At 39.1% G+C, this 16,670-nt stretch overlaps 2 protein-coding genes across 3 annotated transcripts; both read left to right on the forward strand.

Annotated features, from left to right (window-relative positions):
* Positions 1-1,547: 1,547 nt before the first annotated feature.
* Positions 1,548-4,710, forward strand: neurl2 (neuralized E3 ubiquitin protein ligase 2). Its single transcript, XM_067489366.1, has 2 exons — positions 1,548-2,521; positions 4,176-4,710. Exons 1-2 carry the CDS (start codon positions 1,756-1,758, stop codon positions 4,289-4,291), a joined length of 882 nt encoding a protein of 293 aa, XP_067345467.1. The 5' UTR covers positions 1,548-1,755; the 3' UTR covers positions 4,292-4,710.
* Positions 4,711-5,361: 651 nt separating this feature from the next.
* msrb1b (methionine sulfoxide reductase B1b) lies at positions 5,362-9,558 on the forward strand. Of its 2 annotated transcripts, XM_067489264.1 has the most exons (4): positions 5,362-5,525; positions 8,196-8,338; positions 8,483-8,600; positions 9,055-9,558. In XM_067489264.1, exons 1-4 carry the CDS (start codon positions 5,471-5,473, stop codon positions 9,069-9,071), a joined length of 333 nt encoding a protein of 110 aa, XP_067345365.1. In that variant the 5' UTR covers positions 5,362-5,470; the 3' UTR covers positions 9,072-9,558. The 2 variants fall into 2 exon arrangements, 1 of the variants encoding a protein (XP_067345365.1); XR_010911898.1 differs by lacking the exons at positions 8,196-8,338; positions 8,483-8,600; positions 9,055-9,558 and adding exons at positions 7,185-7,265; positions 7,379-7,665 and having other exon boundaries at positions 5,388-5,525.
* Positions 9,559-16,670: the final 7,112 nt, after the last annotated feature.

Here is a 16,670-nt window from a genome sequence, read left to right on the forward strand (position 1 = left end):
CTTTTTGTCTCTCATTCCCCCCTCCCTCCATCTTGGCCTACATAAAAACACTGGAAGCCCTAGAAATGACACAGATGAACGGGCAGAGTGGCGCTCAGGCTAAAAGACAATTATTCTCATCCATCACTGACTGAAGGAGGTGTTCCTGGGCTGTTTGGGGGCAACATTGACAACATTCCTCAATACCCACCATATATGTGCAGTTCGTCTAATTCAGTATGATCTCCAATTTTTGATTTGTGTGTAATTTGTCACAGTTTCTTTGTGTCTGAGCAGTGTTGAGGATATATCCCTAACGTGGTCAAGATCTACTGAACTGAAATAAAAGTTTTAATTGGTGAAAGTTTACATACATTGTTCTGCTAAATCCTGAAAGCTTTGAACAGAGAACATCACAATACGTTGAACCCTCCTCCTCCCACAAGCAATTGTGTAGCTGTACTATAGTGGCCCAACACCCACGTAGCACACTCACATTGACCCATGGACAATATTACTGATTACTGAATGTCAACATACATTGTCTAGCATTGAAATGTTTGCATTTATATGTTTTTGCAAATTAGAGAAAAATGCTACATTTCTTTATTATTTTATGTTTATACTACAGAAGGGCGACTGGAAAGCAACTAGAAACTGGCTGGTTATTGGCTGGGACTGTAGTATTAATCCCATGTTGAGAACCAGCAATATTATCTAAATGCACAAGCTCCTTCAGGTGATTGAAAGTGCAACATTTTAATGTGGTCCAGGTAACTTAATCAATGTGAAATAGAAAAAGACCAAAGATCCAAAAGCATGCAACTTCTCTGCTAATCAATGTGACTTTTGTCAGATATACATTTACATAAATGCTGCCAACACCAGAAAAGGCTGGAACGGCAAAAAAAAGTCTGCTGAAGTCACTAAGGTTGAATTTTATTCTCATTCATTTAACTTTTCATTTGTTTTATTTAAACTTTTTATGAACCATTTCTTAGACTAGACTATAACATCTAAACAGGGTATTAAGATGCATGAATTAACTTTGAATTTACACCTGTTAGAAATTAAATGATACGAACTACTGTAAGTCAACATGAAGTGACAGAGTAAACAGGGGCCTTTACTTTTCATCATATCAAATGAATATTGAAAACAAAACTTTCTTTTAAAAATATAATTCCTCTTCATATTCTCACGCTTTAATACAATCCATTATCATAATATATCTCTAGAGACCTCTCTATCTTGGTATGTTACTTTAATCGCTGCTTTACATAAGAATGAAATCCAGACTTTATTTGCATGGTCTATATTTAGAGTGAAGCGTAGGCCTGCTGTTTCACATATCTCCTTGGCATATGGTATTATGATAATTATACAACTATTACTGCAGTACATTGGGCCCAGCAGGCTTCAGTGGTCCCACTAAAGCTCTGCACATGTCTGGTGTGTGAGAGACTGTGAGCATGTGCATGTTGGCCACCCCCTTAACACACACACACACACACACACATACCTTACCATCTGTTGACATATGAAGCTGTTCAAAAATAGCCCTCTGCTGAAGCTTCCCTGACTGATAAGCAGAGCAGGGCTCTGTCTGTCCAAGTTGTCGTGTCTCTACAACGACCACATGTTGTAGAAACGACTGCAAGTCTGTTGGAATGGAAAGAGTGTCTCTCCTCGTTGTTTCTAAGAGTTTCTTGTTACCTGTCGTTTCTGATCTCTGCAGCAGAGGAACTGTTTGAATCGGTGGAAACGTGTCTAAAAATGGAGCCGTTTCCTGACCAGTTCATGGAATTCCACCCCATACATGGCACCAATGTCAGACTGGACCATTTAGGGACCCAGGCCACACGTGTGGAGAGCTTTGCTAATGGAGTGTGTTTCAGTAAAAACCCTCTGAAGCCTGGGGAGATCTTTCTCATTGAGATTGAAGATAAGGAGATGGGCTGGTGTGGTCACCTCCGGGTCGGTCTCACTGCAAGGGACCCCAGGACTTTAGAAGTGGTACCTGAATACTCAATCCCAGACCTGACAGACCCAGGGGACAGCTGGATTTTTGCCATTACCCGAAACCACAATAAAATCTTAGATGATCCTGAAGTCCAAGATGGTGGAGATGAGGGACTGGCTGGGGGTCAGAGACTTGGTCGTGGGGAGGATGAAGATGGCGGTAATGTAGGAGGCAGCAACAACATGAAACCAAAGACATTCTTCATGGACTCTGACTTGTTCATTGAGAATGTTCGGATCCCTAGAGACAAGCTGGTCGGTAGGAGCCGGCCTGGACGCTACAGCCACATTTTGGACGACTTGTATAAAACCAACACCCTCCCTCCCACAGCCCGACGCAGCAGGATAGGAGTACTGTACGTGCCGAAAGGGAAAGACCAGGCTGATATGCATATTGTAATCAATGGTGAGGACATGGGAGCTTCTGCAAAGGGAATCCCCACCGTCCAGCCCCTCTACGCTGTGGTGGACGTCTTTGCTGCTACTAAGTGTGTGAGAATTGTCCAGGTGGAGTATGGATGTAAGTGTCATAGCAAGACCTTTAATCATAATCACATCACATCAACTTGCATGTCTTTGTAGTCACTTAATGTCTACTCATTGTAATTTTGCATCTCTTTGCTGTAATTTTTCAGGTCCTAGTAGTTTGTTATGATCTAATTACTTCATGTCTTGTTATGGTTCTATTGAGTCTTTGTGATCATTGTGATCATCTTGTAGCTGTTTTTTTATTTGTTTGCAATCATTTGCACGTCCTTGTAGTTGTTTTGTGCCTTCTATTGGTTGTTCTGAGGCTGTTTTGAACCAGTTTGTTGTCATTTGAATTGTCTCTGTAGTTGTCACTGTATTAATTTCAGGACTCTTTGTTGTTACTGTTGATCTCTGTCGTTGTTTTGCATCTTGTTATTTTGAGGATCAATGTTGGGTCTCCCCACAGTCACTCGTCTTTTTAGTTGTTTTGACTCTCTTTAGTGGTCATTTACTTTCTGCTTCTGGTCATTTGATTGATGCTACAGTTTTTTTCATTGCCTAACAAGCATTGGTCAAAACTGAAGTCACATTGTCATAACTCTTTAAACAGTCAGCAAATCAGATGTCCATGTGGAGCAAGCTGCGAATCACTTTTCATTGTTTTTTGGACCAAAATATATTCAGTGACCACAGTTATCAAAATGAATGAACTCTTTTCTCAGGGACCATCCCATGCAAAACACTATGGTTTTCCAGCACATTCAAATACTAACATACTTTGTTCAAAATGGTTAAAAACAGAATCAAAAGAGAATGATGGATGAAGGATACATTTCTGCTAAAGCCACATTGAAATCTATAGAAAATCATTATATATTAAATATTTCTGAGTGCAGTTTACAGCTGAAAACCTACTTAGGTGAACTGAGTTTGGATCACTAGCAAGCAGGAAGGGGAACGTGTGAAAGAACTCTGTTATCAAAATGTTCAGGTAAGATGTCTGTTCAATAAACAGAATTCATACATGGCTATGCATAATGTGCTTTACTGTGGATCTACTTTATTTAGATGGTAACAGAAATGGAGGCAAGCCCAACTCCACATATATTCATTTTGTGGAACACCCTGGATTGAACCAAAAACTAAGAAAGAAAGACATATCATTGGACAGCATGCAACTGTGGATGTCCCATGCCAGAGAGGAGCAAACATCAGAATATGTGCAGCCCTCTCCAATGATGCATACATATATATATATATATATATATATATATATATATATATATATCCTCTGTATACCCTCTGTTGTTGTCTGTTGTATTTTGTCTTATGAGTGACGGTGTTTGCTGTCTGAGTGAGACTAGTTGCCAGTGTGGATGAATGAGCTTATAAGAAACATGTGTGAAGTGTTTTTTTGGTGAGGTGAGTTGAACTGTTTAGCTGAGATGCATGTTTTCAATGAAGACTGTGTAAAGAGTTTTGAAAAAGTGGTTTCAATATTGACCAATGCTTGTTAGGAATTGAAAAAAACTGTAATGACAACTAAAAATTACACATAGCTGCATAGCTGTTAAGTTAGCTGTTAATTCATCCATCCATGCTTTTATTGCATTTCTTTTGAATAATTTCCTCACAGTTTCTCCATTACCTCCATTCTCCTGATCCAAAATCCCTTTGCCCTCTCTTTTTGTTGCTCTTTCTAGTCTCATCCTTGCAGACCCTGTGCAGGAAAACTATCCAGAAACACATTGTCCATAGGATGGCCATTGACTGGCTGGAGCTGCCAGAGGCCCTCAAGCACTACTGCAAGTATGAATGAAAGACATAGACTTGAAAAGGATTCCAGACTGAGCTCTGCAATTGGTCAGCACACAGTGCCTATAACCTGCAGCTTGATGCCAACGTTGTGACTTTTAATATGATAAATAACAACAATTCAGTGAGAAACACACCTGTAGATTCTGAATGATAGCTCACATACCAAATAATAAGAAGGAGATGTCTCATGGGGTATAGCAGATTGTCCACCAATCCCCGGCACACGTTGACAGCAAGACACCAAATACAAAGTGTGTGTATGTGTGTGTGTGTGTGTGTGTGTGTGTGTGTGTGTGTGTGTGTGTGTGTGTGTGTGTGTGTGTGTGTGTGTGTGTGTGTGTGTGTGTGTGTAATTTGCATTGGGGAAAAGCATCTACTTAATTACTAAAATATAAAAATGTTAATGCATAATTTCTGAACCCTGTCCCAGTTTCTGTCAATAAAAGAAATATTTATTTTCAGTATGAAACTGTGTGCTATTTTTAAATAAAGCTGAAAGTGTTCTTGCTTTTGATACTTGCTGGGCCCTGATGATGCAGAAATAATTTTGATTACAACATCACGTTAGATTACAACTCACTGTAGCAGTTAGAATGAGTCTCTATAATGATTTCCTCAGAGGTTAGAAAATGAGATAGAAACTAAATGTCTAATCTCATCCTCATAAAATCCAAATTCATATTTTAGGGGAACGTTTGTATTTCTACATGACCTGTCTCCTGAGGTTGTTTTTTTTCTGTAATGCTATGCTGTGCCAGCTTAGATGTCCCAAGTGTCAAAAAAAAATAACGCAAGCAGTTAAATCCTAAGATTTAAAATGGGGGATATGTGGAACAAATCCATGTTACTGTTAGTGGGCCAAATCCAGTGATGACAGACAACACATGACAATTTAGATTTTTGAAGCTTCACAGTCATTTCGGTTTGTAGAAGATACAGTACGTGTAAATATGTGATTAAAATCACTGGGGCAGATTGTGCTGGTGGGATAAGCTGGTGGACACTGACACCTGCTGTTGATGGAGATAAGAGAAGTGGGAGGAGTCCCTGTTAAATCTCCTGTCAGGATCACACGAGAGGAGGAAACAGCTCCTGGCGTCTGTCTGTTTGTCTCACTGCTTTTGAAGAAACGAAACAAATAATTATTGTGCCTTGATTTGATATATAGAGGCACCGCAACATGTCTTTCTGTCAGTTCTTTGGCGGTGAGATCTACAGGGATCATTTCAAAACAGGTGAGCAGGCAGTGACTGTGATGTAACCTCCTTTAGTCAGGATTAAGGAAGATAAATGGACAGTTTTATTTTTATTATATAGCTAGTATTTTCTTTATTATACGAGCTGTTTAAAGTGGGATTTACTGTATCTATACAATAAATCTAAAAAGTGTAATGTAAGAGGGGAACATATAGGTAATCAAGAAATGTTTAATTCATCTTCTTAGGTTTATGTTCAATTTTAGGATACACTATAACGAATTGCTGTAATTTCTACAGTAGAATAACTTGCTCTGCAATTTTACAGTTTAACTGTATATTGCAATGCATCATGGGTAAAAAAAAACAATTACAGTTGCTTACAGAATTTTCCACAATAACATATTGTACAACTACAGGCAAGTCATACCTTGACTGTAGATGATGCACATTACAGCTGAATACTGTCGATTTTGGCAGTTGAATTTGAACGAGGAATGAGAGCCGTTTAAGCCCGAAGCAGAGGAGCAACAGGAGTTTCTTTAGTAAGAAAGAAATTGTCTTATTTGTAAGAGTGACTGTGATTTTCCATTCTTTTAACTAAGCCGTTATGACCCCAGCCACACTGCAGAGTGAAGCAGCTGGCTTATCAGTAACAGGCCAAAGACAGAAGATTAGTAACACTAATGCTGTTTGTAAGTGAGTTGACACATATGCATAATTTCAAAGTACTACCTGGTTTAGACCTTTATTGTATTTTATAGTACCTTTATCTTATATTGTAGTACTTCCCTGTAGTTAATCAATTATTAGCTTGGCCTGTATTGTGAAAATTATTTTTAGTTCAGTGGCAGTTAAACCGTTTAGTGTCACATTGTCGCTGCATTAGTTTACATGACAGTGACTCCACAGCTCCTGACCTGTGTCCACACTGCACATTAAAGTGCAGCTTTCTGCTCTGTCGTATATTTAAAACAGGGTTTTGTATCTCAGAGTGAAGAAAGGAGACAGGAAAAAGGTTCAGATCGAATTTACTCATTAAAGAAAGTATCTAAATCAAACCCTGAAATTGAACCAGCTATAAAATATGTGACAGATATTTTAAAGTGGAGATAAACAGTAATACAATAATAAAAATAAAAAAAGGTAAGTTAGTAGTTATTCACCCAAATGCTCTGTTTACCCCACTGCACTACTATGTCCATGTGTTACAATGGCATGCTGGAACATTTGGAAGTAGTTTTGCAGAAACACAGCCCAATCTGAGCCATTAGGCGAAATAACTAGCTGAAAGGGTTTGAACTGAATTGGCCTGAAATTGACTTTTTCTTTTGTATAAGGTTTGTACCAACATTTACATATGGGTGGGGGTGTTCATCACGATATTAAAGAGACTCACACCAGTAAAATAAATCATTTTGTTAAAGAATTCCCAACAACTCCACATCGACAACAGAAGCAGCAAACGAGGTCAACTTCAGAAGGACATTTAAACCTTGACAGCAATATTTTTAGTAATGAGTTCTAAAAATAGTATGTTCATGCAATTGTTTGACGCTGCTGTTGTTCTTCCTAGCTGAGGCTGGTTGGGAAATAACCAACCGGAGTTTAAGTTGATAAAACTCAATCACTATTAGTTAGTAACTCATACAATCTTACATACAAACAAGAAATTCAACTTATTCCTTTAACTGTCAGGAACCCCAACTTTTCTTTGCATTGATCAATGCATTGCAGAGCTACTTCCTGCTTCAGCTTGGCCAGTCCAGTTTTCATTTGGTAAGGGCAATGATAACTTTGTCTTGTATAACCAAATGGATTTTGCTTTCATGTAGAAAGCTGTGATCACTTTTGTCATCAACTTTCTTTTCATCTGATTTTGGGATTTTCAGATGTTTCATTGGAACCAATGGAACCAGTGGCTCTAGGATGGCAAAGTACATAAGAAAAACAACACCAGTCTATCTTTGTGTCTCTTTTCTCTTCAAGTGAGAGGACTTTTGTGGCTTTAACGTCATGTACTGTACAAAAGATGAGGACTCATTTTGTGGTGCTAATATAAAAAGCAAAAATTACCTATAAAATCATTTTAAAACAACATATAGTTTAATTCTTGTTTTTCTGTAAGAAAACAATATATTGCTGTGATTTTAAATACAATAAAACCCTATGATATATATCCAGTTGTATACTGTCATTCTTTTTACAGTAATTAAGTGCATAGTTTACAAGACTTTATTGGAAACTTTTTTCCAGGTAATTACTGTAAATTCTGCAGGCAATTCGTTGTATTTTTTAAATTATAGTGAATCTTTCCACAAAGAATACTAATGGAAATAAAGTCAGTTATAAATCATTGAAGCGAAACTCAGCAATAAGAGGGCGATACTTTAGTTTCATACTGAAATTAACACAAAATAGAAATAATGTTTAAGTAATGAGAATAATGAGATAAGAGCTAACTGGCCTTTGTTCACACACCTTCCGTCAGTCATTTATTTGAATAGGTTTTGTAAACTTGAAAATGGTCCAAAAATCTGACCAAAGATAGAAATACAAGATAAAGTCAAGAAGAAATCGATTTATCAACTTTTGTCATTATTTTTCATTCATATCCCACAATCCATCATAGTCAGGGGGTTTCCAACTTTCTTAGATTGTTTAAAATAAGTGTAAAAGCAGCGTAGTTACCTTTACTGTCTCCTGCAGGTATGTATGTGTGCTCCAACTGTAACCATCCCCTGTTCTCCAGCCGGTCCAAGTTTGCCCACTCTTCATCATGGCCTGCTTTCACTGAGACGGTCAGAGAGGACAGTGTCACTAAACTGATGGAGACTCTCACAGCCTACAAGGTCACAACTATGAAAGAAATAAGATTATAACTCACTGATGTTCAGTGTTTATATGCACACAAGGATAAGTCATTTTGTGCTGCCTTAACTGGTGCACAGCATGTTTGGTCAGTGTCAAGGTGTGACGGGGTTGCATGTACACAGGTCCTGTGCGGCAAGTGTGGCAACGGGCTGGGCCACGAGTTTTTAAATGATGGTCCAGTGGAGGGAGTCTCACGTTTTTGAATATTCAGCCACTCGCTCAAGTTTGTCCCCAGCAAAGGTAAGAAGACCACCCATAACTGCTGTTTTATGACACTTTCATTGTAATTAGGCTCTGGGTTCGCAGGAAAATCCACAAACACGATTCTCAATAATTATAATGGGAACTGTTTTCACCCAAAAGTGGAAAATAATGAGAACAATCCATAGTGAGGTCTGTAGATTCTCTCAAGTAATTAGGAGTAATTTGCGCTTCATAGCTGAGAGAAATCTACAGCTTTGTGGTTGCAGCAACAGAGTGAAAGAGACCTTGCAAACCTTTAGACTCTTTTTTTAGATTTTTAACTAAACCATTGATCATCATCATCATCTGCTACTGCTGCTAAATACAGCAAATAAACAGTTTTTTCATTATTTGACGGATACAAAGTTTTTCTCTTACTGTAAATCCATATGAATAGGACTGCACTTTAAAAGCCAAGCACATGTGTCTTTCTCTTCTGACTCTATCCCAGGTAAGGACAAACAGTAAAAAGCCAGGTATGTGTTTTCACTCCGGCTGCTGTTTCTGCTGCCCGGTCCAGGATGTGTGAACAGTTCGGGTCAGTTTGTGACGGGGGCAGGAGAAAAGCCTGAGAAGGACGTCCTGTCCGCAGAGGAATCTTTGACCAGTCTGTGGCACAGTGAGAGGACCTCCCTTCTGCAAATATTCCCTTAGAAATCTCCAATGATTACATATTTAAAAATGTAGTAACTCATGATTAATTATGTCACATTTAATTAAAATGTATCAGTGAAAACACTGTAGCAAGGAATGAGGTTTTTGACATAAAGAATGGTTCAACAACAGTAAACTGTTTCCAGTAAGAAAACTCTCACCACCTTTTGTTGTTATACTTTCACTAATTATCTCACCGTACAATTTATATGATGTTACGGCTCATTTGATATCTGCTACATGTTTGTTTCTACAGATGGGCATTTATCCTCCATTTCTACAGTATATTGATCCTTAAATAAAGTATGACAATAAATTATAGTTGGATATAGTTTCTCTTGTCTATTTTATCTTTACTATAATTCACAGAGAATATATACTTTTTGGTATATTTTTTGCTATACTGCCTACCAAATTCAACTTTTACACAAAGTGGCTACTTTAATGCGTGCATCTACATCTGTTTGTGAGAAATCTTCACTTTTACAGAAACTGATGTTTCTCCGATTTACCTCTAGATGGAGGTAGCATCCTTTTAGGTCCCATTCCCTTTTCTATTGAAGTGGAGGTTACACAGTTTTTTCTTATCGTAACAGAATGTGATACAATCTGTGCTGATGAACCACCTGCATGTTTTGACTGCTCCACATGCAAAAACCTGCATAATCTGTTATTGTTAAGTGTTTCGCAGTAATTGTGGATTTTGGTCGCTTCAGTAGTTAGCAGGGTCTCTGACTCTTTCCTTAGACCAGCTGCAGGGCCATATTCTGTGGGCTCCAGGGTTTGGCAGAGACCCTATGGTTTGGAGGATTTACCTAAGTGGTGATATACTGAGGACTATGATTACAAAGGAAGTACATAAATAAACTTGCACAAGAACACTTCAAATGACACGCATTGATATCTCGTTCCCTACACCAACAGTCTTCATATGCACACGGAGAAAAGCACACACTCCATACTCAATTGTAATGGTCTCACCACACAGAAGTTCGAAGCGTATTTTCTTTCAAAACATCACTTCTTGTAGTGTGCAATTACAAGCGGTCATCATAACATTCGGATATGGCACTGACCTCTCAGCATCAACAGTTTGGATATTTTAAAGAACCACTCCACATCCTTTCTACTTCACTTGTTTATACTGCCAAAGGTATTCAAATGACTTTCTTCCATGAGTGTGGTAAAGAAGCCCAGCCTTGCACTGAGGTTGTTATGGCCGAGTATATGTGCTCTTGGCAAAGAAACATTCATACGTTTATTCGTCGAACACAACATTTTCTGCATTTAGTGGATTTGTAGCAAAGCTGGCTTGCTGTTTTGTGAGTGCATGAAATTTTAACATACTGTACAGTAGGAGGTCCCACAACTACTTGAACCCTCAACCTTGGCAGTGGTTGTGTTTTGCTCTGCACATTGTACTGTACATGAGCAGTTACTGTATATGAGATTACATAAAGCAATTGCAGGGAGATGAGGATGTGATTGCTACATTACATAACAGAGGTGAAAACTATTATATTCCATCAGCCTGTGATATTTGCTGCAATCCAGCCATAAATTGCTTTTTCAATGTATGCTTAAATGTTTTCCTGCAGTTTTCCCTTTAACCTTAATTTAGCTAAATGCTAGTAACCTTCCCTTCAGTGCTTGACAAAGTAATGTCTCAGGAAACCAGCTTTCAGTGTTTTGGCAGTAACAAAGACTGTACGTGTCTGGACCAAAACAGGTTTGGGTTTTACATTGGGTCTTCCACTGATGAGAGGCCACTGAGAATAACTGATTTTTGGATCCATGATGGAGAATTTTATTTCCCACTAAACTTAATGATTGTCCTCAAAGCGCAGACAGTACACTGTCAATTCACACAGGCACTGCATTAACCCGACTGCCCTTAGGCATTTTAAACGCGCCGTTAATGTTTAACACAGTATGGGTAACACCTCTGTATAGGCATGGAAAGGTTCATTTTGTGTTGCCTACACATCACCTAGGCCTACAGTATTCAGAATACGGCTGTACCTTCTGCAAGGTTGATTCCCAACATCTTCATTGGGACTGCTTGAATGCACTGCTGCATTCATGGGCCTCAAACCTTCTTTTTTCGGCTGCACGAACGAGTCTTCTATTAAATATAAAAATCTTAGGTAGAAATCTGCTGCCAGAAAACGGCTGAACCAGAAAATGAAACAATATAAGTGTATTTGATGAGAGAAAATCTACACAAACACTTCCCAGACTTGGTGGAAAACCCCTGTGTTGTACCATTTTCCCCAAAGTGAATAAACCTCTAGAGTATTTTGGAATGGGTGACTTTTCACATTTATGGTTTGTAATTTCTCTGGTTTTCAGAGCAGGAGCTCCAGATCAGATAAGATAATTATGTAAAATTGTCCCATTAGTCATCGCTTCCTCGGAGCCATAAAGCAGGTGGATGAGATCACGGTTATTAGGGTATAATGAAGCTGAGTGTCATGCCAATACACACACACACACACACACACACACAAACACTCAAACTTGTTTGCACACATAGATACTTCTGTTAAACCACAGCCAAGCACCATTCTCTTGATCTTGATAAAGATTTACATTGAAAACTGTCAAACATTTAAAGAAATATCTTTTCCCCATGGGGGTATAGAGCTGTGACCTGCTGAAGGTTTAACACACTAGCTTTATGGCATGTTTGTGGTTTCCAGCCTGAAGAGAAGACAAACAATTTCTGGAGGATTACAAAGATTCTCTCCTGGCCTCAGAAACAGCCTCTCTAAGCTTAGAGAGTGTGGTGGCAGAATAAGGGCTTACGGAACTGTGTGTTCTATAATGTATGTAATTTCAATTTCTGTGTATTCTGTTGACATTTGCTGTGTTCAGCTCTATGATGATGATAATGTTTTTTTACTGAATTTCACAGAATGCCTCCCAAATCAGGCCTAAACTTGCTTCCAGTTGAGGTGTGTGATGTAATCCTGCACAAAATTAATTTTGTTCAGCACAACTGATGTCATCATCCGCTTTATTAACATGGGGATGTTTCTGATATGACTTCAGCCCAGTGGGTTTCCCTGTGCTCAGTGCTTGATAAACGTTAGTAAAAACTGATGAACGTTTGTACACGTAAGAATGTGGGACAGTGTGTTAGTAGTGCTCTTTGTATTTATTTTTGTCTTTGTTCATTTGTCCATTTTTTTGCACATTGGTCTCTATTTTGACTTTTAGACTTTGAACCAAGTTCCAAAAAGGATTAAGGTCAGAGACTGTTTGATCTCAACTGAGTGATCACCTCAACCCTCTAAATGTGTTACAGGTGATGTTATTCAACTCTTGGAATCTTTCCAAAATGATCTCTGTCCATTCAACCATGACAGCAGCAAAATACTGGATATAAAACAATTTCATGTTACTTGCAACATTCGTCCCAATTACTTGTTTATCTGCAGTGTTCTGACAGTGTTTAACCTGTTTACAAAAATACAGCATTTTAGGAAAACCTGCTTATTAAACATTCTAAATAAATTTAAAAAAAAAAAGAAAACAGAGTGTGTTCTGTAACCTTTCCCTGCTGTGTTAGATTGTGTAGTCAGACATTAATTTGTAAATTGCAAACAGCTCCAACCTGCAGGCGGCTAACACTCAGTCAGGGAGGAGAGAGTCGCTCAGCATCTGTGCTAAGTTATGCACCGTCCTCTGGACACTGAGCCAGTCTCTACCATCCATCTTCATGTCCCGACATGTGGTTCCTGTCAACTGCAGCACCCAGCTCACCAGGTCCCTGTGGACCCCACACATGGATCTCCATACATCACACTCTGGATCCAGATCATTGAACTGCTGCTCAATAAGTCAGAGAACAGGCAGCACAGACACAGAGGTATCGACACCCTTCAGCTCCAGATGGGATTTGAGTTAAAAAGCAGCAAGGGACAATGCTGACTTATTACTACTCTTCCTTTAAGTCTAACAATGGCTCAGACTGGGTAATCACTGTACAGTAAATCCATCCATTCAGCCATCCATCATCTGTAAACGCTTATCCTGTTCAGGGTCGAGGAGGGGCTGGAGTCTATCCCCAGCTGTCATTGGGTGAGAGGCAGAGTAAACCCTAGACAGGTCGTCAGTTTATCTCAGGGCCAACAATCAGAGACGTACACTGACAGACAACCATTCCCACTGCAAGCATTTTAAAGTTACCAATTAACCAAACATGCATGTCTATGGACTGTGGGAGGAAACTGGAGTACCTGGAGGAAACCCACTCAAGCACGGGGAGAACATGCAAACTCCACAAAACCGTCCGCGGATTCGAATTGCGGACCTTCTTGCAGTGAGGCAGCAGTGCTAAACACACAACCACCGTGTATACCGGTATATCATACATGCTTTTATATTCAGTACATACTCAGTTTCTCAGTGAAGTGGTACCACGATTGTTCTGTTTTATGAAAACATTTTCTTAACTGTTTCCAGATTTTGGCTTTGTCATAGGGGATAAGGAGGTGGAGCAGTTGCCGCCATCAATGTGTCTGTGTGGGTGTGTGTGTGTGTGTGTGTGTGTGTGTGTGTGTGTGCGCGTGTGTGGTTGTGTGAGTGTGTGTATGTGTGTGAGTAAACGAGAAGCGACATTGTCCTGCACTGTATAAGTGCAGAGCATTTACCAATTCAAAATGAAAATCCATTTGTTGCCAAATACACAGACCCAATCAGCACCTCATTTAAAGTTTATTGCCAGCATTATAGTCTACAATCCATTAACCTACTGCAGCTGTTTTACTTCCAACTAACTTCAAAGTGTTCAGACAGAAAAATAAAAAGATTTACATAAAAAGATTTAAATTAGGAACACGGTCCTTTAAATCAATGCAGTGCAAGTGCTGCATGAAGGCTTTTCATTTAGTGGCAAATACAGTATGAAAACACTTTTAACAGTTACTATTATATTGGAAGAAAGCAGTTCCAAACGTCTGATTATGTGCATCTGAGGAGCCCAAGGCTTTGTCTCTGGAAAGGCTCATTACTGTGTGACCACACGAGAAATCACCTGCACTGAAATAAAGGGGAGGTGGGCAGTGTCTGCACTGAAAAGCACATACTGTACCGATACACTGTATCTGAAAACCTGTGGAAATAAAAAACTGCTGTGTCTCCATAGATCGGTTATCTTTTAATAAGATTTTACTGAGATGTGAGAGAATGTGTTTCTAATTTGGTTGGACTGGCCCTTTAATGGACCGGCATTTGTAAAAAGAATTAGATATGAATTTAAAGTTTACACTAAGTGCTTAATGTCATGTCAGGCAACAGCAGGTAGAAGGACATCCAGCTAAAACTGACCATTTACCACCATCTGCATTTCTGCTTCGCCAAAGTTTCCTTCTGACAGCGTCGCTGACTGTTTGTAAACATCGTCTCTGGGCAATGTCTAACCCTGTTATCTTCAGTCCGTAAAGCCAATAACAGAGAAACTTAGCAACTGGCTTCAAAGCTGCTGAGCTAACCGAGCCGTAGCGCCACACACTCCAAAACTATTTAATCAGAAGCTTTTTTTTTCTTCGCCTCTGCTGCAGTGCAGACCTGGATTGGTGATATGCTCTGAGAACAGACATGGTGTATGAGTGTTTGTGTGTGTGTGGTAGCAGTGGTTACAGGGGTCATGTTTGTTTAGGCTGCTTGTCTGTTTCAGTAGGTCAGGCTCAGCCTCATAGAGGTATAATTCTGTGGTGAGACTGCTGAAGATCTTACAAGATTTCCGAGTTTTCCTGAGGCCTCTTGAGCTCCAGTCCATTGATATTTGCAGCTTAAATAGTCAAAAAACCCAAATGGAGCATTATAGAGCACTTGAAAAGCTCCGGTTTTCCTAAGCATCCACACAAATACCATGAGTTAGACCAGTGCTTAAATTAGTGATTTTTATTTTGTCCTCATGTTCAAAAAGGCTACCAGCATGGTGCATCCCTATATTTACAGCTGTGTCCAGCTTCTTCCATATCTTCCTCCTCTTTGGAATTTCAGAGCATAGAGAAGAAGTGGCCTGAATGATTACAGGCCAGCCTTTATTGCATGAATGACATCATGACTGTATATCATTGAATCATATGGTTTTGGAAAGCACAGTAAATCGCACAGTAGCTTTACCGTGCAGGCCAAGATTTTTGGCTAAATGTTTGCATTTGATGCAAAGGAAAACAGAAGGTCAGTTAAGGCATGTCTGCATGCAAGAATGCACACATAAAATGTGCTGGGAGTAGAGTGGATAGCTGCAGTGTTGCTCTTATCAGCACTAGTTTGCAGGGTGGGCTTGTTACCTTGAGTTGCACCTGTTAGATAACCTATCGACCAGGCTGATTGCTTACTGCTGCACTCATTACAAGGACCTGACGTCACCCATACTTTAACTCCACTACTTTGTTCTTGGCTGTTTTATGACCTCAGTTGTTTTCATGCAACCTCACAAGAAGATGTTCAGTTCTTTAGGTATAGCTTGTGGTAAGCATGTCATGTATTGGCTGAGACTAACACCATAATCTGTCTTCTGACACTTACGCTCACTGGAAAGTAAATAAATACATTGACAAAACGGCTGGAATTGAAGGAACTGTTACAATGTACATTTTTGGAAAATACACCTACCGCAGAGTTAGACAATAATAACATTGATATGACTTTCATATCTATGTGAATAACAGTAGAGCCAACATGGAAAAACCAACTTACCAGGACCTTTAAAGATATTTTTTTACCTTCACACAGAGCCAGGTGAGCCGCTTCCCAAATTATTGCGATCAGATAAAGCATCTCTCTTTTTGGAGATGCTTGTGTTTTTCTTGAAAGACTTTTTTGGAGACAGGAAATTGTAAAGGGTTTGGGTACATGAAACCTTTTCAAACAGTGACCTCAAAAATGCACATAGCTGAATTTCTTTGGTTTCCATTTCAGTGGAGAAGTATACATTATAGCGCTCCATTCAAAATGATTCCTAATGTGCTGAATATAATGTTTTGCTTCAGGCACTTTCATGTCTTGATCTTGTTGTAACAAATATTTTAAATGCCCATAGATAATTGATTTCTCTCTATGTTTTGTCTCAATCTCAACATTGCATGACACCTTATCTCATACTGTATTTTTACTCTACAAGGTTGTGAATGGGGCCAAAATGCTGGAAGCATGTATTTGGTCAACATACTGTCAACAGAGATCAACTGATAATTCTATTACACAGAAAGTACAGTTGTAATGATATTTGTTTTATTGCCACACCAGAATCTTTCCACTCAACAGGAACCATCTGAGGTTTATTTGTTCAAATCTAAAGTAGTTTCTCTTTTAGTCAAAAGCCTTCACAGTTTACGCAATAAAAAAGTAAATAAAATTAGGGAGAAAACACTGGTCACAGGCTGCTCCCTCTAAACA

Source organism: Channa argus, chromosome 20 (assembly GCF_033026475.1).
Source record: "Channa argus isolate prfri chromosome 20, Channa argus male v1.0, whole genome shotgun sequence".
NCBI classification, from domain to species: domain Eukaryota; kingdom Metazoa; phylum Chordata; class Actinopteri; order Anabantiformes; family Channidae; genus Channa; species Channa argus.